This window comes from Embiotoca jacksoni, unplaced genomic scaffold, assembly GCF_022577435.1.
Source record: "Embiotoca jacksoni isolate LCO1_2020_lvr unplaced genomic scaffold, fEmbJac1.0.p SCAF_6, whole genome shotgun sequence".
NCBI lineage: Eukaryota > Metazoa > Chordata > Actinopteri > Embiotocidae > Embiotoca > Embiotoca jacksoni.
The window spans coordinates 5,221,329-5,246,314 of NW_027185414.1; the positions used below are offsets into that span (position 1 = coordinate 5,221,329).

General features: G+C 40.1%; 1 protein-coding gene across 2 annotated transcripts in view; it reads left to right on the top strand.

Moving 5' to 3' along the window:
• LOC138213106 (carbohydrate sulfotransferase 8-like) overlaps positions 1 to 24,689 on the top strand; it is a 173,536-nt gene extending 148,847 nt beyond the window's left edge. For both annotated transcript variants that reach the window (XM_069173977.1, XM_069173978.1), the window contains 2 exons: positions 17,305 to 17,342; positions 20,462 to 24,689. In XM_069173977.1, coding sequence (XP_069030078.1) covers positions 17,305 to 17,342; positions 20,462 to 21,670 — 1,247 coding nt within the window. In that variant the 3' untranslated portion in view covers positions 21,671 to 24,689. The remainder of the gene's footprint in view (positions 1 to 17,304; positions 17,343 to 20,461) is intronic.
• The last annotated feature ends 297 nt before the right edge of the window (positions 24,690 to 24,986 follow it).

The window sequence follows — 24,986 nt, forward strand, 5'->3', positions numbered from 1 at the left end:
ATATTATCTTATATTATATTACAGCTTGTGTTTTTTTTTACATCTATTTATTGTCATTTTTCTATACAAACTGTACAGTATCAATACAATCAACACACAAAGTAAACGATAAATAAGAATGCCATAAGTTCCTGAGACTACCTCTTCTTATACACCGCCTTAAAATCGTACTTAAATTACAATAAAAGAAAGTGAATTAATCAGGATGAAACTTCTGAGACGCGCTGTTGTATTGTTATGTAGAGCTGTGATGTTAGTCTCACTTATTCTCATTCATTCTTTGGATATGTGCTGTGTAAGAAAACTAAAGGAAGGACACAAGATTAAAATGAAGTGTTAGGTTTGGGAATGACAAGTTTCTCTTAGTTTATATTCAAAAAATAGATCCAGGATTCATTGTGCTTCCATCTTTTGTTACACTCATAAAGTGTTTGAAACATGTGCCCGAGGTTTGTACAAATGTGAGATTAACATGGTTTGAGGATCTGATTCAGAAAGGACACAGGACAACTGTTTGAGTCACAGAGGAATGGAAGTGCTTGCGTAAGGCCATGTGTGCTGATGATGTGTGTTTGAAAACTATTTGGCAAATGTAATCACTTGTTGAAAAAGTAATCTTACTACTGCAGCAGTTAGTCCACAGGGAATGTAAATAGCTCACCTGTCACCTATTACATTACCTTTTTATTTTTTTTTTACCTCTACATAACAATACAACAGCGGATGCCTTCCATCAATTAAAAAGCTGTTATACATCACCAGACATTACATCAGTGTGAAGGTTTTATGACTTTCAAATTTACTGTTTTACTTCCGTGTCACCGCTCTGCTTCCAACCTGTCCTGTCCAGAACCAAATGGCAGACACATAGTGGCAGTTATACATTGCATATGGCAATGCTGTGTTTACAGTTAGTTTTTTTGGGGTTCCACCAAAATAAACTTTTTCACTTTTGAAACTCTTGTGGTTTAGGTTTAGCTTCTGCTCGCATGCACCTAATGAAGCTGCATGCGTGAATACCCGAGGTTATTTATAAATGTAGGTTTTTCCCAGGCTAGGTACCGAGAAGATAGCTTTGGAGTAACCAAAATAAATGTAACTTTGTTGAATTGTAATTCTACTTGTCACTGAAGAAGGTAATCCCGTCACCACCGGTGTGAGGTTGTGGACTTCCCTCTCAGCTCATCACAGCTGGCAGAAGGCCTGAAAGGATAACAATGAAACTCCCTCACTTCATTCCATTTATTCACTTTATTTCTCTCTCAGTTACTTTAACTTTCGCTCCCTTTTTGTCTCTCACTATTTGTTTCCATCACTCTTTCTCTGTCCCTTTTTCTTTTACCTATCAGCCTCACTCCATCTCCTTCTTTTCCTACTTCCTTTCTTATCATTTGAATGTTTTTATGTTTCTTTCCATCATATCTGTCCCTCCTCTCTCTCTCTCTGCATACATAATATTCCCATTCTGTACTTTTCTGTCTTCCTGTCTTTCTCTCATCAGATTTCACTATTATTTTTCTCTCTCTAACAAGATATATGTTCTATCCTCATTTACACGTGCGCACACACGCACTGCTGCACACATCCTCTTCTCTCTTTCTGTCCATCTTATCTGGATCTCTACCAGCCCGCCAGTTCTGGCCCGTTGCCTGCCCTCCTCAGGGAGCACAGCTGAGCGGAGAGAAAAAAGGAGCAACGCCAATTGCCCAGCCTCCTTAGCCTCCTTATACACACACACACACACACACACACACACACACACACACACACACACAAACACACACACACACACACACTGTCATGTACTCACACCACTAGAAAAAATGTGAAGTTTCACATGAGTACAAGGGTTCCTGCAACTTGACTACATTGCAATTCTCATGAGAGCAATTCTTGATGAATCACAGTTTTGCTTTACTGCAAGATGAATTGAAACTGATTTTTTTTTTTTTTTTTTTTTTTTTTTTTTTTTTTTTTCTACTACTGGAATTTGAGATTGTACAGAGCTGGAACAATTTCAACAAACTGGCCTTGCAGAAATTTCAAGGTGTACAGTACATGACATTGGTAAAAGAAGGCAAGGATATGCCTCAGCACTCCCAGCAGCGAGACAGCAGACAGCTACCCTTAAATAGCTGACACTTTTGGTGAAAAAAGGGCAGCTTGGCAGAACACTTTCAGAAAAGTTCTTAAAAGTTGTGGCTCATATTGGCTAACAAGCAGCATTACGAAAAAATTTGACATTCGCTACTTACAAATGTAGAATTATTACTAGTATCTGTGACAGAGCTTCCCACTGTGCCGTGCACAAATTTGACTGTTTTTCCAAAACAGTCAGTACAACAGTTGGACATGTGTTAGCTACAAACAGACGCAGCAGCAGTACATGTTTATGGAGAGTGTGTGTGTGTGTGTGTGTGTGTGTGTGTGTGTGTGTGTGTGTGTGTGTGTGTGTGTGTGTGTGTGTGTGTGTGTGTGTGTGTGTGTGTGTGTGTGTGTGTATGGAGTGTGCTTACATCCAGCTCAGCCTCTGACTGATCCCAGAACTCACCAGGAACTTCTTTGTGATTTTCTTCCAGTTTGCCTCTGTGATAAGGTCAGGCTGCCTGTTTAGCTTGTCTATATGTTCTAGTTGTGCAATGCAGTAAGAAGGCTGGAGAAAATCAGGATAGTTGGAGTAATCTGGGCCTCGTGTTTTCCGTATAAATCACTGCCATCCCTCAGCAGTTTGTTTTGTGCCATCCATCACATCCACTGTCCACTCATCCACACACCTTCACGACTGAATATTCTGATTGCCACCTAACATTGTGTTTTTCATTTTTGTTTTAGTTTTTATACCTGTGTTTTTATGTTAAAATAGATTAGTTATTTATTGGCTCTTACCCTGCATCTCGTTCTTTGACTTCCCTTTCGTCCCATGAATTGATGCTGCACCTTCAAATGAAAATAATAACTGGGCATTTCAGGGTATTTCTGTGAGAACAATATTCCTGATGATATGACAAAATACTGAAAAATATTTGATTAAGTTCAAGAAAAAACAACTGCTACAATATGATTGTTATAGTTTTATATGTCAGCATAAATAGAACAGTTTCCTTTAAATATTCATTAAAAACTAAACAACAGCAACTCAGAGTGAGAATCCCATTCTGTAAGTATAGCCACTTTCAGCCTTGCTTGTTGTTGCTGTTCATAATACGCCCTTCATGTCCATCATATTGTGATGCTGCATAACCCAGAAACCCACAGGTGTAGCTAATGACCTTAATTATGGCTTTGTTTGATTTGTAAGCAGCCCTCCTTTACTTGAGTGAGCACGCCTGTGCTTTTTTAAACTATGACATGTTGAAATGTCAAAGTATCTGTATGTTATTTATTAAGGGGTCAGTTCGCTGACTTTATGACTCTGATTAAAGAAGCAGTGTGCAGGATTTAGTGGCATCTAGTGGTGAGACCGCAGATTGCAATCAATTGAACATCTTCACGCTCATCCTTCCAAGCGTGTAAAAGGGTCTACGGTGACCATGAAAGTCACAAAAATACGAAAGGTCCCTCTGTAGAGTCTGTGAATATATCCAACTCTATCCTACACACTGAATCTTTAAGTAATAAAAAACAATAAAGTTACCTAACGATAATAACTGTCTCCCATTTGTCTCACTTTAAATTACACTCAGTTGTCATGTCATATTAAAGGGTAGTTATTTTACAGGTCTGTAATTTGAATAACTTCCCAGTGATTTTCTAATAATAGTGAAAAATTGAGTTGATCTGGTCCATTGTCAAATAATGAGTCGGCCGTGTAATCAAACTGTTGTCATTGCTCAACAGGCCAGCAAAACATACAAAACTGTGAAATTACTCTTTTAATTCTTAAAATTCACTGTACTAAATAAATAATGAATGTTTACTTGGGTACAAATAATAATACATATCTCCCCTGTAATTAGTGCTAAATTGTAATAAAATAAGGATTAGTAAATAGTAGAAATGTGTTATTTTCTGTCAAACATCCAAGAAAATAATTAGAAAATTATCAGGACTTCACTGGCCAATGAAACAGAGCATTATCATTATGGTTTCAAAACATGGACTAAAAAATTATAATTTTCCCAAAATGTAGATACATTAATTCACATGATGAAACCAGCACGTATGGAATGCACTCGCAGGCCATCCCCTCAACTCCCATCAAGTGATCTGTCTCGTCCACCTGTCTGAATGGTCTTAATGGAGGCTTTGTTACTGGTTATTAAACTCTCAGTGCTTGAAAAAGCATCACCCCGGCTACAGCAGTCATGGCAGAAAACCTGCCCACTACCGCGAGCCTGCTGGGCAATCCCCAGCCCAAAGTACACAGAGAGAGTGATGTGAACGAACCCAGATATCGTTACGTACGCATACATACACACCGTGCAACGTGCACCTGCTCATAAAGTATACACACATGCACACACACAAACATGAATGCACTGACTCACACCCGCCAGCAGCAGCAGTGGGCGGTCCCCAGTGAGGCACAAACACACTAATGGATAATGACAGGGTTTGACAGCAGGAGAGTGAGCTGAGTCACTCTGGGCACGAAGGCAATGAATAAAAGAATGGGAGTGCTGTCTGAATATCCCTCACTGACTGGATTTCCTTTGATACCATACTATTCCTGCCAGTCTCCCTTGGTAATCCTGCTCATTACACTGTGCTCTCCCTCTATTCTGAGACTGGCAGCAGCAGCCAGTATGAGAACAGAACAGGAGTGACAAAAAGTCGTCCTGGCTGGCGAGCCAGCACCGTCACACAAGCTCAAACCAGCAGTTGTCTTCCTCTTGATCATCTCTCCCGCAATCAGGTTTCACTGTAGACCTCGCTTACTGTCACTGGCACACAAACACAAGCTCGGATAAATTAATATGTCTCCGCATCTCCTCAATATGGCATTTTTATTGTTCAATTTGTGTGTGTGCCCCCCCCCCCCCCCCCCTCACACACACACACACACACATCCCCCCTCGCCTCCTCCCACCGCCCAGGAACAGACTCGAGCTGTTTTGCTTATGTGTCATCTGTTAATAGGAAGATTCACTCTTGTCACACTGGAAGCTGTGAATCTATACTGTTCACTGAAAGGAACCAATTAAAAAGTTATGTGGAACCTGCCAGTCGTACCATCTTACTGCTTTTTGATTTTTAGTTTGTGTAGGCGTACTTTCAGTCAAACATTGCCTGCTGTCTCACTTTCTTACATCTGCTGATGACAGTAAGATTGGCTCTCTGAAAAGTATAACTCTTTGAAAGCTGCCAGTCATCCAATTGTCTCTGGATGCTTCTACCCGACCGAGTTAAGTCCAATTGAGACCATCAGCATGCCCCGAGCTCTGGCCAGCATTGGCTTGTTGTTCACAAGACCACAGTTTGGCCAAAATCATCATTTGCTGTTGCTCCAGTCTGTTCTCCCCGAGCATCAGACACAAACAGCTCTGACAAAAGGCCAGATGTCTAGTTTGTCTGATTAACCCACCACTTCTTTAGCTTGACAACTTGTGAAATCTATTCCAGGATATCTCTGACTTGCCGTTTTTCCCTCCAATTCCAGTCGGACACGTTAAATGTTGAGCCCTCTTCGTCAGTGTCACATTGACACGTAAATGCTATTCCAATTATTCTGCACCCTCTCTGCTCGCTGTCAAATTACTAGGGCTGGGGAGTAGTGCATGGCTCTCAGCGCACCTCTCTGGCATTTTCCCTGACAAGGAGAAGAAAGGAGCCTGAGATAGCAAAATGAGGGAGGGCTCGGGGCTCAATGAGCATTTTAAATGCTGATGCCAGGTAATCAGACAGATTCGGGCTGAGACCACTAGAATGCTGTGGGATCGAAGCCGCTTTGCCAAGGATGGTTTTCAGCTGATTTTCCAAGCAGGACAGTAGTAGAAAGACCGCCTGACCAGGTGCTTCACATACAAGGCAAAAAAGAAAGAAACAGAATAAAACCTGCTTGCAAACTAAATTCATGCTCTCTCAGTGGTTTCTTATGCGATGCTTTGCTGTCAGGTGTCAGACCCATGTTCGTGTCGGGGAAACTTTTTAACGCCTCTGCTTATTGCTGCCTTCTGCACCAATAAGCAGAGGCTCAGACAGAGGATGTGAACATAATGCTGCTAGTTTGGATCACTGCACTGGCAAAGTATAGTGTGCAAAACATCCTGAAATGTCAATCATTTCAGTCTTTCTTTGCAAGACATCAAAAAAAATTCAGGAGTCTCTTAATTATCAAAATAAGCTGGATTTTTCTGAGCTTGTACAACAAAGCCTAAAAGTAAAGAAAACAATGTGTATTTCAGACAACTTTTGGTCATATCCAATGTCAGTATCTGCCCCAACTTTGCTGCTTTTATTCTTGTTTTGTTCACTCCACAATTGGCACAACGACGGCCTAGCAGGCAGCAGCATGTAAGCTGCAGCAAAAACAAGCTGTGTTTCTTAAATGACACCGCAGCTCTGGGGACCTTGGCAACAGCCACCTGACGTGTGTAAAAGTTATTTCAGGCATAAGGGAGTGTCAGTCAGTGTGACAACCCTTTGCAGCGTTCACACACTCGCAAACACACACACTCCTCTCATTAGCACAGAGCTGCAGAGGGGTTGAGTAACTGCTGCTCTGTTCAGATGTTCACATACACTTCGCTGCCTGTCAGAGACCCAAACACAGAGAGCACTGTGGGACTAGAGGCCCCTGTAAAAAAACAAAAAAGTCTAAGAATGATGTTTTTATTGTCATTATTTCCATTGTTGTTATGCAGGACTGAAGACAGGGAGAAAACTGCTGTAGTCACTGGAGTTTTAATGGTACAAATGTTGTAGATTTAATGCTCTGTTTATTTATATTTTTGTTGTTTGGCTGGTTATCATGAACGTAGCTGAGGAGCAAAGCAGAGGGCACAGACAGGAGCAATAGGAAATTATAGGTTGGAGACTGGAGGCCAGAGGTGAGAGGAGCGGAGTAGAGGGGAGAGAGGAGATAAGACACTCGGGGCGAGGATGGAGTAAAAGGACGAGCATCTGGAGAGGGAACGAATTATAATGGAGGGGATGTAGAGGAAAACAGAGGCGAGACTAGAGGCAAGTATGAGGAAACAGGAAAGTGCTTGAGGCTAATCAGGAGTTGCTATGAAGGCCTGGAATGGTCTTGTGTGTGGGGTGGCTGGAGCCCAGAGGTGAGCTGGCAGGCATGTTAAGAATGCATGGCTTCAAGGCCCTTGATAGAGAAATAAGGAATCTCAGTGCTGGTCCTGTAATTTGCTTATGACAGCAAATCAATCTGAGCTATTTACACTTCAGTGTCAAAGACTCTTCAGCTTGTTTCACAGCTGCAGTCATCTATTTCTCTGAAGTAGTGTTAGATGTCATTTTTATTTGCATGAAATGTGTAATTCAAAAGGAGTGCTCATATAGGACTTGGGTAGCTTGTAATTTCATTCAAATTACTGCTTGTTGACCAGATTTACAAGGTCGCGATCGACACTTTATCCTGTATATTAACCTGCACAAATGCACAGCCACTGAAGTAAATCCCCAAAATTCATTGCAAGACCTCAGGGAAGACACTGCAGCTTATTATTACTTTGAGAGGAGACTTTCTAAACTAGAGTGGGTGTAAATAGGTGTAAATAGCCATTAAATCATAAAAAATGTAATCGTTTATGCAACTATCAGCTTGGCTTTTTCATTGTTTTTACCAGCTCCTGGTAGTAATGCGCCTAAAAGCTTTTGCCAACCTCCATTATGAATCAAAAGAAAAATGAGTTGGGCACTGTAAGATTAAATGTTATTGTACAACCAGCAGAAAAAAAAAGTAGGCTAGTACAACTGTCAAAAAGTTAATGTGGAACTCTTCAAAAAATGAACTGAGTTGCAATTCAACCCCCACCAGGGGAATAGAGCATATCAGAAGTCTACGACAACAGTCATTTGAGAGCAAACACAGAGCAGACGGTCTATCCACTGATTTCTTTGAGCCCAAAGCCCAAGTTCATGGTGTAAGTGAGTCTCTCTCTTGTGTGAGAATAAAACTCGACTAGTTCCCAGTGAATATCTTTATTCATATTCATATAAAATCTGCACTTGGTCCTAAATCTCTCAGTCTCTCCTAATAATTATAATGATATGACTGGTCATAGTGAAGCTTTTCTATTTCAAAGAAAGAGTCCTTTTAGAAAAGATCCAATATTGACCAGGATGGTTCAGTGATTTGTAAAATGTATGTTTTCTATGACTTTAATTTGTGTGAATCCCCTGTCTGTAAACTGTGAAAAATAGATCGTGCATTAGATTGAAGATGATTTTTTTTTTTTTATCTGAAAAGGAGGTTTGGGTTTTATTGTATTTTTATAATGCAGCATTCTAGTTTTTCATAAATTGCTGTAAACAATTATCAAATGTATCATCCACACAGAAATCTGGGGTATTTCAGTATTTCAGCACTTGCAGAGATCTTTTTAATCCACTCTATACATTCATTAGATGGAATGACGTGCACTGTACAGGCAGAGAGGTGAGTGCTGAATCTGCAGATCTGCCGAGGTTTTGAGGCGGTTCCCTAACTATTCACTTAGTATTCAGGCGCGGTCCCTGTGCTTTACTCACATGTCTGGACTCATCAGTCCCAGCTGTAATCAGCGGTGCTCTGACAGGAAAACAAGGGGTGTGTTAAGAGAACGTGAAGCTAACTCAAATGAGACGCCAGCGTAAACAGTGACAGGGCCAATTCCAGTTCCCAATCTCACCGCAAATAGAGGTGAACAGAGGAGCGCGAAGGAGCTAACGAAGACATAGCGGCATCTGATCACAGCACCCTAGCGCGCCACCAGTGTACCAATAGGTCAGGATAAAAAAAATTAAAAAAAGGATTTGGCATTGGCTTTAATCGAGAAGAAATGAAAAATTGTGAGAAGAAAAGAAAGACTCAAAAGAGGTCATCAAACAACTCATTCAATTTCCTCCAAAAGACATCACACATAGCTTTTAATGGCTTTGTAAAAAGAAAAAAACATTAAAACACAGGGGTACATAATTATTTTCTGACTTCTTTTATTTGTGTGAAAGGTACAGTCAAAGCCAGTATCCTTTCTTCAATGTAAACCATCAGGTTTTTCTCAGATCAAAGAATAAACATGGTGGATGATAAAAACTCCAGATCAGAGTCTTTTTTTTAGTTGCTATCGCTTTCTAGCTAATTAAATCATCTCTTCATCATCATCAATAGAGGAAAAAACATATTTTACTCAAACATATATTGTGTTGTTTAGTTGAATCAGGTGTCTTTTCTTACGATCTGTTTCCCTGCAGGGAAAGTTAGCCCTTATTTCAGCACCAGGAGCTATCCACTGTCCAGTGGTGTAATTAACCAATGTCCTCACTCACATTTAACTGATGAGTCCACGCTGAATAGGCAAACTTCTCAACCCTTTTGGAGTTTTCATTTTCTGTGTACTTATTTGTTTTCACATGTGGTGGAGATAAAGGAAAAAAAGCTTCTGCTGGTGCAGGTCCTCCTGTATGTGACTGTCATAAGCAGGAGGTAGTTCACATGTACATTCATCATTCCAAACTGTATTTATTTATATTTATTTTTATTTTATTTATTTTTGTGTATATAGTCTCTGTTTGTGTGTGTTTTTTATTCATTGCTCTTACTTTATTTATTTATTTTATTTTTTTCTAAAATAATAATTGTGTATCTATCTTATTTCCTGTATCTCATAAGTATTTGTAAATTTGTTCATATTGTGTGCACTTTTTTTGTCTTTCTCTGTGCTGCTGTGACGAGTAAATTTCCCCACTGTGGGGTTAATAAAGTCAAATCTAATCTAATCTAATCATCTAGTACAGGAGAGTAAAGTAGCTGCAGTGAGAAGTCAGTCTGTTCCAATTGTGCGTGCTTTCTATATAAGGGCAGAAGAGGTTATTTCAAGCGAATATGAGCGGTGTGAGCAAATCCGTTGGACAGCTGTATGTACAATTTTATGAATTTGTTTCTGCTTGTATTGACAGCACTTGTTGATGTCAATGGTGTGTTGGTTGTAAATGAGGTCACTGTCTAAGGGGATTGATGGTAAAAATGGTTTGTGTTGCTAGGGGGAGCTGATCAGATCTGACACCTTGAGGTACAGGAAGAAAAGAAAAGCCCATAATTGATTTCTTCATAGGCCACAGCAGAGTTAATGAGGACTCCATGAATGGGTGTGTCATCTGCATATTTAAAATAAATTAACCCTTGTGTTGTCCTTGGGTCAAAATGACCCGCAGCTGTGTTCAATCAAGTTCTATTTTATTTTCATATTTTTTGGGATCATTGGTGACAAGGAGGCTGTGAGGGTTTCTTTAAAGAGTGATGACCAATGATCCCAAAAAATATAAAAAATATAGAAATAAAATAGAACTTGGTTGAACACAGCTACGGGTCATTTTGACCCGAGGACAACACGAGGGTTAAAGAAGTTTCTGAAGCTGCAAAACCACAGAGTGCCGCAAGAGGTTGGCTCATAAAAGACAATATTTTCCAAGAGATTGTTCAGTTTTGTTAGCTAAAGTCATTCAAAGTCTTCTTATTAGTTTTCTTGCAGTCCATCTGAAAATAATCGTCATTAATTAACTAAGCTCCAAAAAGATGTGTTTTTGTGGGCGTGTTTATTTGATTGACAGGCCTGTGGTGCAGTCAGGTTATGGCTATCGGTGTGCGGGACGTAATATCACCGGGTTTCCAATCAGATAAAGTCAAATCCACCGCTCGCTCCCCCTCAGCTCGTCCATATGGTCACTACCGGCTCCAAACCGCTCCGAACTAGCAAGATGGCGACGACCAAAATCTGACCTTGAGGCTTTATAATGGCCGTTCACAAACCAATGGGTGACATCACCGTTGGTTGTCGCTTTGTCAGAACTAATGCTCTCATCACAATGTGTCTTCTTCCCCCTTTGAATAGCTGACTCAGTGCTCAGACTTTACGAGAACACATCACTCCTCTCTCGTCACCATCTGAATCTTTTTCTTTATGTAGTCGTGCCTGTGCGAGTTCCCAGACAGCAAACACACAGCAGCTCCGCGTACAGATTCTGCTTAGTGAAGAAACTTCAGACTCCTAAACAGAAACCTTCCCCCAATGTGTATTGTTTGTATCCCAGCGGCTTCCCCCTGTCATCAGTGCAGTGTGTTTATTCTGCACCTATAGGTCAAGAGCTCTGCAGCATCTAAATAAGATATGTGCCAATTAAAGCCTCTTGCACCTTGTCTCGCTCGAGATAATTCACTTAACCCTGAGCTCGCAGCTGACAGGTAGTATTTGTTTACACATCCTTCCTCGCACAGGCTGCCAGGCCCTGTCCTCTACACGGTATTAAAAACCAGCCGCCTCCCAACACACCCCCACATACAGCTCGCTGACTCTCTGTTTCCATGGAAATCTGCCCCCGGAAAGCCTTTGCATCTCTTAACCTTGAAAGCACCCCAAGTAGGATCGACTCAGAGAATATATTGTTGTCAGAATGAATTGTCATAATGGTAATCAGTGCCATATTTGATACCCCCTTTCAGCAGCCTCGGATCTTCTTAGTTCATTAGTTCCCCTCCCACTGTGTGCCGTGCCCAAGTTACCAGCATGAGAGAAGGAATTTGAAGATTGCACAGAAAAGAGGAAGCCAAAGACTGGAGCATATTAAAACATGAAGCAGATTATTACTGCTACCTACATTATTGCCCCAAAGAGGCAGCTACATTGAATGCAGTAGGTCCAACACAATTTTGGGGCTCTATGTTAAAGGTTTTACTTCTATAGAACTACACAATATGTCAATTTAAAGTTAAAAAAAAAAATCCCTCAATTTCACCATTTAATTACTCTGTAATACAGAAGATCCTGTCAAATAAAAAAAAGAATTTGAGGTGTAAGACTTCTCAAATGATTGATACATCAAATATTTTTTTTAATTTATCTTGAAAACAATTCAAACCAGAATGCTACGTTGCATATTTAAACCATTTGTAAACCCTACAATGAGTGGGGATGTAATTCATGAGCAGAAGGGACTCTGAAAATAGTGCAAAGGTGTTAATGCAGCTCCACAGCCTCACATCAGAAATAGTTCAGGTTTTATCTCACTGAATGTTGATGGAGTCTTTGTATGCTTATACTGTGCTCCACCACAGACAATTATGACCTGAACCATGTGTTATTTATGGTGCGCGGAAGGCACCGTGATTTATTGTGGAGGGGGGTCGGAGGAAGTGTCCTCTTTTTCATTTGAATTTCAAATAATGAGAGATCACGGCCCCAATGATTTACAAGAGCAGCCGACAGTTGACCTTGACTCGGGGTCAGAGGTGGGAGGGAAGCCCACACGTGTCTTTATGAATATCATGTAATTTATGGATTTTAAAAAGTCCTTAGATCATCCTGTGCTTCCTTTGAGGTGCAGTAAAAAGGAATTGTGCTGTCTGTTATAGCGCGGACTATAGAGGGAAGATCGAGAGGCAGGTCAACACACACGACAGGGTAGAAAGCCACTTTTTGTAAAAGTTCAATATTCTGGTTTATAAAAAAATTACCACACAGACAACAGCAAATCAAAGTAAATTAAAGTAAAGCTCCCATCTATTCTAAACAAAATGTAGTTATTCTGTCTGTATTGTGTGATTCTTTCACTTCACTCATCTCAGGCTCTTATGAATAGATTATAAAATTATGGTGATATCACCAAGTCTGGATTCACCAGCTTTGAAGGAGATCTTTATTCATCTTCTGGGTGAGCAGAAGAAATTTCATCAACATTGACAGAAGTCAAGAAGAAAAATGTTGACTCCACAGCCTCCACCATTAACCAAGCCCACAATAATTATACTGGGCTTCAAACAAACAATACAGACTAATAAGGTGTAATTAGGACGTGGAGCAACGAACGTAAATGTCAAATGAATACAAAACAATGCAAAATGTCTATTAAAGCACATGTAAAAGTAGCATAATATAAAACATACCCAATTAGAATTAATACATTTAAACAGTTAAAGTATATTATTAGCTTCAAAATGTACTTAAAGCAGCCTCAATCGATTTTGTATCTATCAAAATGCATCAAAAGACTACCTACATGTGAAATTGGTTTCTAAAAAGAATTCATCACAGCTCTTCAGTTGCCCTCACTGCTCTCATGCATTCTCAGCCAAAGGTAATTAAAAGTATAATTAGTTAAAAGCAAAAGTACTCATTCTGCAGCAGTGACCCCTCTTGAGTATTATATTGTTTATTATGTATTATATTTATTTGATATTACTTGTATGATTGTGATGATGATGATGATGATGATGCATTAATATGTAAGATGCATTTTTGTATTGTAGTTGGCCAATGCAGAGCAACATTATATATTGCTGGGAAGTTTAAGTGATGGAAGCAAATCATATTTCCTATGCTGTATGTTTTGTTTATAAAATCTGCTAAGTTTGTTGTAACTGTAGATGTCAGATAATTGTAGCAGAGTAAAATGTACAATATCCCGTTGTAAAATTCAGTGAAATAGGACTATTAGATGGCATAAAATAGAAGATATTTAAGTAAAGTATAAACACCCAAAATTGCACTTCAGCGTTGCGTCCTCATTGCTAAGAGGTGAAGATACCAAACATGAACTGAGATGTTTAATTTGAGAAAAACTAAAAAGACTGAACTCAAGTAGACTACTAGAGTAAATGCACCTGCATAACTGGGAACTGGATGTAATTGTGGAGCGTTTTGACTGAGTCTATATGGGTTTCATGGTTCCTACTGCTGAAGAAAACATTCTGTCTCTTTATGTCCTGGTTTTGCTTCAGTCAGAGTACATTGTCATTGGTTGGAATAGAATTGGCTTGTTGATTCATTCTCGGCCAAACCTGTGCTTTGTGCTGTAAACACCTAAGAATGTCTGAAACCTCACAAGCTTTCTTACACAAGCCAGTCCTCAGATGATAATACGCACAAATTTCCAACAGTCCGTGTTTGGTCTTGGGAGAATCTCTGCAGGCGCGTCTTTAATCTCAAATCACTGATTGCTCACCCATCACCTCCTCCTCCTCCCCAGCCGCTGCTCTCTCTGGCCCAGTCCTGGAGGATTTCAACACCGACGGAAACATCGTTTTATCTCTCACCACAACAACTTAAAACATCAATGGACCAGGGCTCAAAGCCTAATACCTCTATTTTCAAGCAGTTTTCCTCTGATAAACCATGCTAGCACGCCTGAGCCTTGCATTCCCACACAGAGTCAAGTGGAGGAGGAGCGCATGCAGGTGTGGGTGGTTTGCTGGGAGAGAGGGGAGTGCAGCTGGTCGGGGTCACAGTGGCTCACAGTGCTGAATGACTAATGAAAGGTCTATGGTGGCGCAGCATGACTGCCTAGTCTGAATAGTGGGCTGGAGGAGGACACGCCTCGTCTGGCTTCTAGCACCCTCCTGGCCGGTCTCTGGTTAAAAACAGGCATTTAACAAGTTCTCCTAGGACATGGGGCCACAATCCCTCCCTTAACAAGCTCATTATTTCACATTGTTTTTGTCCTTTGCTTCTGCTCAGCGGCAGTGGCAGGGAAAAAGATGATGTTTGATGTATGTCTCCGTTAGAGAGTTGTACAAGGATCTTTGAGAGGGAAGGATGATAATGGATCCGCTAATGATGTGGCCCTTGCTCATGTGGATCTTTGCAGTAATGCTGGGTTGTCTGCATGAATATTCAGAGGCTTTGTCCCAGAAAGAGAGGTGGGTGCTCAAGGTTATTTTAGAGGGTAACAGAGGACAAGGCTCAACAGCCCATTCTGCTTTTAAATCAGTTTACGTCATCAGCGAAAATTACAGCGAAATACTCGAGAACCAAAGAAAAACTAAACAGCAGCTTTCTTTGATCTGTGCTGTTAACGGTGTATTTTATATGTGGATTTGTTTACTGGAACATTTTATAGCCTCATGAGCAGAACTACCAGAATTTGACATTTAATAAGTGGAGCTATAACCAACTTTAGCTTTACTAGATGACTATTTTCTTTCCATTACAGAATTTCCCATCAAAGCATTTATCCTGAAGCGCAGTGTTGGAGACAATCTTTTTTGTGAACGCTGCAGTGCACATTAACAACAAATCTGGATTCAACAGAAACCTCTATAGCCTATAAACCAGTTATACCTTGGAAGAAACATTCAGATTATTTCATCTAACTTTTGGAAAGAAAAATAAAATGTTGGCTTCTGCTGTAGCTGCTACATCTGTAAGTGGAATTAACAGGATACATTTTCTGCATCTCACAGGATGAAGCTTCACTCTTACAATTTATCACTGTTTCACTGCACAGCAGTGAAAATCAATAGCATGGTTATACTGAGTAAAATTGACTGAGTGTGAAATTGCAATCAAACAGCAACTATTAGCCTCAACCAAATAGACACTACTGAGATAAATGATGTTTACAAATCCCCCTGAAATTCAGTTTACATTGTTACATTACTTGTTTCAGTTCGAAACTGTCATTGAGAAATGTTCCTCCTCATGAAATGTAATTTTGGCTCCTCACTTGAGACAGAATTGCATTTTTCAGAGCAAGAATTCAAACCGATTTTTTTAGGTCTAACTTTATCAAATCAAATAAAGCCATGTCAGATTCATTTTCCAAACAACTTTAACAAGACACCTCGGCGACAGAGTGCTCAACAGGACAACTGGGTGGCCTGTATGTTCAGTTTAATGCTGTGGGCTTGAATCTCATTTAGCCTTGTTGCATTTAATTTTTCCTGTTTCTCAAGGACAGGATATAAATAAAGGTCAAATATTCAAGGACTAAGTACTGCAGCTTGTATTTTTTCCTGAATTCTGTCAGGGGTTCAGCTGAACGGTGCAACAGAGACTTCAAAATTATCCTCAGCTTGAGGGTGCAGGACAGAATGATAAAGTGAGACAGTATTGACATCAACAGCTGTGACAAACTTGAAACAACAGCCAGACAAAACACCTCTTCACAGGAACCAATTAAACCTTTGGAGATTTCAATTACCACTTTGATGGGGTTTTCAGGATCAATAACCAAGCATGTGTCTTGACAAGATGGTCGGGGCTACAAGGGGCTTGCGTCACTTCATCACTGTAGAACAGCAGATGCTGAAAGGCCACTACTATTGTTGTGCTTGGATGTGTTTCCTCGGCAATGTGTGTGTGCTGCGATAAATATTCATGTGTTTCATGTGCGGCAAATGTAAACTGAAATCAAAGATGCACGTCCTACATGAGCTATCATTAGGGTTAGGAGATCAAATAACACAGCTGCACCCAAACAAGATCAGAAAATGTCACACGCCACCTCCTCAGCACACTCCTCTTCTTTTTCCTCCTCTGCCTGTTCCTCCAGCATCTCGTTCAGAGGGATGAAGACAAAGATTCAACACACAGAGTCAGACAGCAACAGAGAGCTCTCTAGCGCATACTAATCTAAAACAACACTGCGTCTGGGAAGCATGTTTTATTCCCTCCCGTGTTTAAGTGTGAGATAGGGCCCTGCACATCTCATCACTTAGGGAAGGTTGTGGCCTGCATCCACCGTCCCCCTCCTCATGCAGGTTCCCATCACTTCCACCCTCAAATTGGAAGTGACAAGCCATTCAGGCAGAGGTGTCTTCGCTCCCCCCCATCAGAAGCCATGCAGCCCCACTCAGAGCTGTCAGCCTGATTACATATCAGCAAGACGGGGGGACCTAAAGGAAAGGAGATGTCCACCTGGAGACAGACCCCTGAACATGTTGTCTGTCCTGCTGCTGCACATCTGCCAATACATACACCATCTGTCCTTGAGGCTACCTCAAAACCAATCCGCATGTTTTCATACTTTTCCTGCTTCACTTTATCCTTCGGTTTGTCTAACTTTCATTCTTTCTTCTGGTTTGCAAACTTTCATTAGTTCACTTTGCTGCTTTGTTGGTTCTCTCTGTTTCAATTTCTTTCTTTCTTTTTCCTTCCCTTGTCTTATCCTCAGCTTAGTATTGGGAGCACAACTCATTTACCAACTTTCCATGCTTGTGGCACCTCATTACACAGATAGAGCTACCTGTCGTCCCTCTGTGGACTTGTAGAGCATCGGTGGTTTCCTGGGGATCAAAAGTAGGCGTGCGAAGTGATAGGAAGCATTGAATTATTGGGAGCCTCTGATGCATCGGAGGTGCCTGACTCTCTTACGCAAGGACAAAAACACATGTTGTTTACTTAAGTGCTGATTTTCTTGTCTCTTTTCTCTTCCCAGGCGTGAAGCTTGGAAGCACTCTGCGGCAGTCCAGAGAGGTACGTGTTTACTCCATTTCTCCCAAAACACAGACACGCAGGTTGCTCCCTGTTATCTGTTGCAAAAACAGTGATTGTCAGCCTTGTACCTCTCAGCATGTCTGATAACATCTGTGTAGAAAGGCTGACCTCACACTGTGCCTTCAGTCAGTCAGGCTGAGGCCGAGTTTAGTGAGTAAAAGATCCCAGTTGAAGCAAGCCTGGTTCTTCAGGGTGCGATCACACCCAAAGGTTTTTTATTTATTCCATAAGAGAGGCTTCTTTTCATTAGATTTTTACTTTGTCATGAAAGAGTGTATGATCTAATCTTCATCTAAGTCACAAGCATAGACAAATACCTGCGTTTAAGCTAATAATACACAAAGAATATTTCATGTCTTTATTGAACACACAGATTGAACATTCACAGTGCTGATGGAAAAAGTAAGTGAACCCTTAACTAGTCAAACCTCATTCAGCAGCGATGACCTCGAACGAGTGTTTCCCATAGCTGCAGATCAGACCTGCACAATGTTCAGGAGGATTTTTTTCACCTCACGTAACTGATTCAGCTCAGCTGTATTCTTAGGAGGTTTATTGTGAATACAGCATTTCTATTGGGATAAAGTCTTGTCTCTGACTGGACCCTTCCAAAAGGTGGATTGTTTAGTTTGAGGATAATTGTCCTGTTTCACGACCTAACTTTTTCTGACCTTCATCTGGCAGAGCCCACCTGACATTATCCTATAGATACCTTCATAAACTTGTAAGTCCATTTTCCCTGCAATGATAGCGAGCTGTCCCGGCCCAAAGGAAACAAAGAAGCCCAAATCACGACACTCCCTGGACCGTACTTCACCCTTGTAGACATAGGGCTGCTTGTTCCCTCCAAACAATTTAACATTAACTTTAATAGCCTACAAAACATTTTCCTGACAGCATTGTGGTGTGTCAGACTTTCAAGTACTGTTTTCTTTGGAGAGCAGCAGCTTCTCTCTGTGTTGTCCTACCATTAACACCATGCATGTTTAATGGTTTAACAAAGGCAAACACATGATCATTGATGTTTACCAACTCCAATTATTCCTTGATGCCTTTATCTGGTACTCTGGACTTCATTTTTAATTCTCATTTTGCATTCTGAGTCATGCTCTTGCTGTCAAATTAGCTGGTGCTCACATTCAGGAGGAGTGACCACATTACTAAATCATCTCTGATTAACAATCTTTCCTCTGTGGACTGATCACTCTTTCTAAACCAACAATACTCGGTCATAAGTCTTCTGAGATCTTGTTTTTTGCGCAGTATTGTTCTCATCAGCAGATGTTCTTGTGAACAGCTAAGTCATAATGTTTGCCTGTTTTTTAAGTCAAACCATTTCAAACCTAGAGCGCCAGTCCTGTTAACATACTTTTTCCAATTTTTTAGATGATTTATTAAATAGGTACAGAAACAATACAATGACAGTTAACAACAGTATATACAATCAAATATTGTGTTTGTTTATAATTGTAACTCATATCAAGATCTGACCTTGTTTTAATATAACTGTTCATAAATGCAAACAGTTCTGATGGCTTGACTTACATTTATATCAATAAAAGTCACATGGATTCATAAGAAGCTTATACTGTATGTTTGACAGTTTTTTTCAAGGACTACTAACTACTCAATAAGAGTGACAACCTATAATTGCACATACTTTGTATTAAAGCCCGAGCAGTTAGCCAATTTTATCGGCCAATATAGGCACAAATATATTGGTATCGGTGTATATGTTATAATATGCGCCGATATGAAAACTGTTTTTTTTCAGAACAGAAAGAAGCAGAAAAAGAAGCTTGGCGTAATTTAGAAATTGTTATTTTTTTTTTTAACTTTATAGTTCCCTGTAATTATTAAATTCCCAGTTCAATGTTTCAGTGCACTGATGTCACTTTGTACAATAAAGTTTATCATTAAACTGTCAAATATTCTGCCTTCCTTACATAATATCCTTGTCACACATGTTCGATAACCATATTTTGGTCAATTTATCAGTATCAGTATAAAAATCCAGGATCAGTTAGGCATCATTTTGTATTCAAACATCTTTGTATTTGAAAGTCAGCTTCTGTATTATAAGACAAACTTTTGCACAAAAAGCTGGAATGGAAGTAAATGGAGTTGTTCTTATCTGTCCAAATAAAAAAAGAATTAAACCTCCGAGGTTTAAATAAACAAATTCAGAGGTAAAATGTGCCTTAAAAAGTTGCCCATTGAGGATTTGGACGGTGCTTTTATCACATTTTCAGCTAAAAGGTTCAGACAGCTGAAGAGAGAACGGCATCGTATTTTACTCAAAGACCTTCCACAAACCAGGTTTTTATGCCAGACATGCTCGTGCTGTGAAAGTACTCTTTCAACTGACCCCTGCTTACACTGTTCTCTACTGTGATCATCAGCACCAATGAGAGACTTACTTGCAAACCCTGAAGAACGTGATGTCTGGTGTATAGGTTTCTGCCTCGCACTTGCCTTGCACATTAAACAGACAATGGAGGAGCCGCTCTTTTCCCCTCCTCCAGATGTCCCTGCGGAGGAAAGAATGTGGCCATTTAAGTCAGGAGGGGGATGAACCAAGATTCATGATGGTCTCATCACCTTGTCTGTTGTAAAATTTAAATTATACATCCAGTCCATTGGCTTTATGATGCCATTACAGCATTTAATTGAAATAAAATGTCAGAATGCGTGATGGCCCTGGGCATCATCTGATGGTAATCAAGCCATAGATGATTCTAATTTAGATTCCCCATTAAGTGTTTATAAGACATTTATATGGTATTACAGCCCAGTTTATTGATAGGTCACGGATGGCACTGGGCAGTGTGTGACATTTGCGTGTGACAAACTTAGACTATTGTTCAAGATGTGGTGAAACAGCACCATCAAGTGGCCTAGTTGGGAATTAAACATGTGGGGATGATGTGGCTGTTTCTGTATGAGAAGCTCAGATTTACCTAATTTTCCCCCAAAAAATATGAAATCCTTTTTCTTCCATGCATATCCACATGATCACCGAAAAATGTTGTTGTGTGTTTGGTCTTTAAATATGTCTGCCGCTGTTAACTTCAACCTGTGTTGTCTTTGTTTTGCAGACTCTTTCTACTCAGGACCGTGAGAGAGGCAAATTGGACAATTTTCAGGACTTCCAGCCTGCAGAGGGCATCCTGTCCAGCCCGATCCCTCCAATGCAGTTCCCCCACTTTGAGAAGAGCAGACAGACGGCCACCCCTGGGTCTCGGGAGCAGGACATTGGCTCCCTTCATGTCTCCAAAAGACACCGCAAACTGCTGAAAACAAGTCCCCCAATCCATCAGATCAAAAGTAACGTTTCCTCATCATCTTCCTCCTCCACCGTCTCAGTTTCCTCCATTTCATCCTCCTCCTCAGCTTCCTCTTCATCCTCAGTTTCCTCCTCATCTCCAGTTTCCTCTTCCAGCACCTCAGGCTCTTTTTCCCCTGATCGCTGGAAAAAACTCTCAAGTATCCTAGAAGCACGGCAGCAACTGATGAAGGAGATCTGCGCAAAGTACAAAAGCAGCATCTCGAAGACCATCACACGTCACCATGTGAAACACCTCTTTGTGGAGGACAAGTACAAATTGTTGTACTGCCAGGTGCCCAAGGCAGGCTGCTCCAACTGGAAGAGGACCCTGATGGTCCTGGCGGGGCAGGCCTCCAACACTCAGAGCATTAAACACGACACGGTCCACTACGGCGACCATCTCAAGAAGCTCGACAGCTTTGACCGACAGGGAATCATGCACCGTCTGGAAACCTACACCAAAGTCATGTTCGTCCGTGAGCCCTTGGAGAGAATGGTGTCAGCTTATAGGGACAAGTTTGAAAATCCCAACAACTACTACCACTCCCTGTTTGGTAAACCCATTATCTCCAAGTACAGGGTGAACCCGTCTTGGGCAGCGCTGAAGACAGGCAACGGGGTCACGTTCAAGGAATTCGTCCAGTACCTGCTGGACGTCCATCGGCCCGTGGGCATGGACATCCACTGGGAGCAGGCCAACCAGCTCTGCAACCCTTGTCTCATAGACTACGACTTCATTGGCAAGTTCGAGAATATGGAGGAAGAGTCCAACTTTCTCCTGCGACTGGCTGGGGCTCCACCCAACCTCACGCTGCCCAGTTTTAAAGATAGGAACCCAAGTGACAAGCGGACGTCTATGCAGATCACAGAAAAATACTTTTCACAGGTTAGCACGTTGGAGAGGCAGCGAGTATATGACTTCTACTATATGGACTATCTGATGTTTAATTACTCCAAGCCTTTTAAAGATTTATATTGACTGACTCCTGTCATGACCCTTGAATCACAGTCACATTCCACAACGTCTACATGTCTACCTTGATAGTAATCCTAACATAAAGACACCCACTCACACACTCACATGGGTCAGTGCATCGAAGCAGAGCGATCAGAGAGACCAAACCTTCTCTGAATGTCACAAAGGCTGCTTTTTTATTACATTTTTACCAGATTATCTTCATTGTCAGACAACCATGAGATGAAACAGTTCATGTGCTGTTGGATCAAATACTCTAAATTTTCCAGAAATGCAAGATATTTATTCACTACTAGCAAATGGTGAAGTAGAATTTTAAAATTATAAAGGATAAGCTTCCAAATACATTTTTATTAGTGTTCAACAGGCTTTAAATTATGCCTTACTGTGGGTCAAATAGCATTTGTAAATAATGGTTTGGTTAAATTTAAGCACCACATTTAACATAGGTTCTGATTACACTCCTAAATTAAGAAGGGATTTCTGTAAACAGTGATCCTAGAACCTACTACCTACAGCACCTTTAGAATACCCATATCACAATATTTATTAGCTTTAGTCCTTGGTTCACATTAGTTTCTTAAAAAAATAAAAAAAAAAAAAAAAAATAAAAAAAACTGTTTTAATTTGAATTATTTACATTTACTATTTGACTTACAGCAGCTTAGGCATCAGTATACCTCTATGTATCAGTGCATACTAATACAGATATTTCATGTGAATGGCTTTACTAAATATTTACCATAACAAAATGAAACCCTATAAATAGTATAAATCTTTAAATGTGTCGAGTGCTGCCCACTCAGAAGCTGTGTGCACTTATTGTAGCATTTTTATACTTCTAACTTTGTCGGGTAGGTTTGTGCTTTAGTAAAACACGTACTGTACATGTGCTGTAGGTCCTCCATCACTAAAGGTATTTACTTGGGCTGTTAAATATAGGACAGCCAAGTACTTGCAGAGTACAACGTGTTGTTGCCAATATCTCTGTATTCTATCTCTTGATAGCATTGGGAACCAAATGGGCAAAAATCAACAGCCAAAACAAAAACAAAAGTTTAGATTTGGTTTAAAAAGCAGTGATGAGAAAAAGAGTGTGCCCAAACTTCTCCATCCACCACATTCATAACCCCCTGAACAGCTTTCACTTACAGATTTCACACTGTCAGCGACTCCATCCTCTCTATATGTATCACATCTCTCCTACACCACCATATAGACTTTTTTTCTGACTCTACTGTGTAAAATTGTATAATGGGCATTCAGATGACTATATATTTTTCTATGTATTTCTAAAATATACATCTATATATATATACATATATATATATATATATATATATATATATATATATATATATATATATATATATCAGTGCTTCTTGGTGAAGGTATGTTTATTTCCTTTTTTGATGTCATTTGTTGTTCTTTCAGTAATACCAGTGTGGAGTGTTGTGTAACTGAAGAGTTTCTTTCCAAAACAAAATATCCACCAGCTGACAACCACCAGTCGAACTCTCAAGACAGTAAATGACTGCAAAAATTCGATGTCCCATTCAAATGCACAAATAACTGCATCCGATTGATAAACTGATACCACTTGGTGCTCTGGAGGTAGAGGAAGATTTCTTTTGAAGAAAATGGATATAACAATTTTTGGAAATTAGCTCTTTGATTACTTATCCCTGACCTGTTTGGACTCTCAATAGGATAATAGTCCCTGTATAGATGAGTTGCATACCACCTAGTTACCCATCCTGGCTAACGTCATTTTTCCTACAGCAACTCTGCTGCCTGTGTGTGTGTGTGTGTGTGTGTGTGTGTGTGTGCTTCTGAAAAAGCTTTGAGATGTTTTACTATTTTTTTTCCAGCATCTTTTCAAATATACACACACCACCAAAAAACACACTGCAGCTAACATAACTAGACTGCTATATTCCCAACATACCACCCATCTGGTGAGTCATTAAACTTTTTTTTTTGTTAAGTATTATTTAATGCAGGTCAGATCACACAACAGTGAGCACTAGTCGAGACTGCACAGGTGCTGGCCATTTTTAGAGCCTAAGCAATCAGACACTTTTAAATTACGGACCAATACCATCCCATTGAAAGATTCAACAAGTCTGAGATTAGAAAAAACCCACACACAAAAAAAACACATTGTACAGTGTACTGTAAATCTTCAATCAGGTGAATGGGGATCTCAGCCAAGGTCTCTCATAATGAAAGTTGAGTTTAAATCACCTTGGGTCGCAGTTTAAGCTCACTGTGATAAAACATGCAAGGGCAATAACATCAAAGTAACTACTGTACCTTGAATCGACCAAACACACAGCAAAACATGAAAACTAAAAGTAAAATCAGTCTTTTTTAAGAGAGTAAAGATAAATTTGATCTATTATGATACTGAGAACAACCTACGGCTAGTCTCCTATAAAGTTGCAGTCACTATTAATATATGCTTTGCAATTCACTGGAAGTGTGTTTTCTGTTGACTAAACGGTTTCTAAAGAGTTGTATTTGCCTATGGGAAAAGGGAAAGTCATATTATTTCAATCTATACACGCTATAACAATTTTGGTGGTAGGCTATTATCCTTTCTCGGTGATGGTAAATGTATGAACTTTTGTCGGTATAGTGTTGGCTTTTGCAATTCCAAAATCTAACCTTTGTTGAGGTTGTGGTCAGACTCTATGTAGGTGTAGCCAATCTCTGACCAAAACAGCTACTGCATTATGATGAGTATTACTCTCGCAGATACTCTGTCAGTCCCTGCCCCCGAGCTAATAAAGTTTTCTTGGTATGTGGGTGTGTGGACAGATTTATCAAAAGCATAAATACAGTAACAAGTGAATGTATAACAGTTTATTGTTGGTGCAAAACGTGTATAAAAGATTATCTTAAGCCCTTTGCCTTATTTTACACTGCCAATCAAATGGTGTATTTCAGGAAGACATTTTTCAGGTGGTTCTTTCTGGCTGATGAGTGTCTACTAATAAATTGTCTTTTAGCATTTTCACTGTGTCTATGTTCTTTTGTGTTGTTTGTTTGTGGTTTCTAAACTTTGGAGAAACAACCGATGACCTCCAGGATGAGACTCAGTGGTGTGGGGCGTTGCTTCAATTCATCTTTTCTCACCATTATGTGTAACTTTTAAAATACCCTTGTTTTTTTTAAATGCATTAAAATCAAGTCAAATATCTGCACACACCAGCAATTCCACGAGGCTGTGTTTGGGCACTGAAGTGCGGATATGTAAGTATGCTAACAGCACTCACATCACATGCATGGAATGTTTGCATAGCTTTAACCCAGT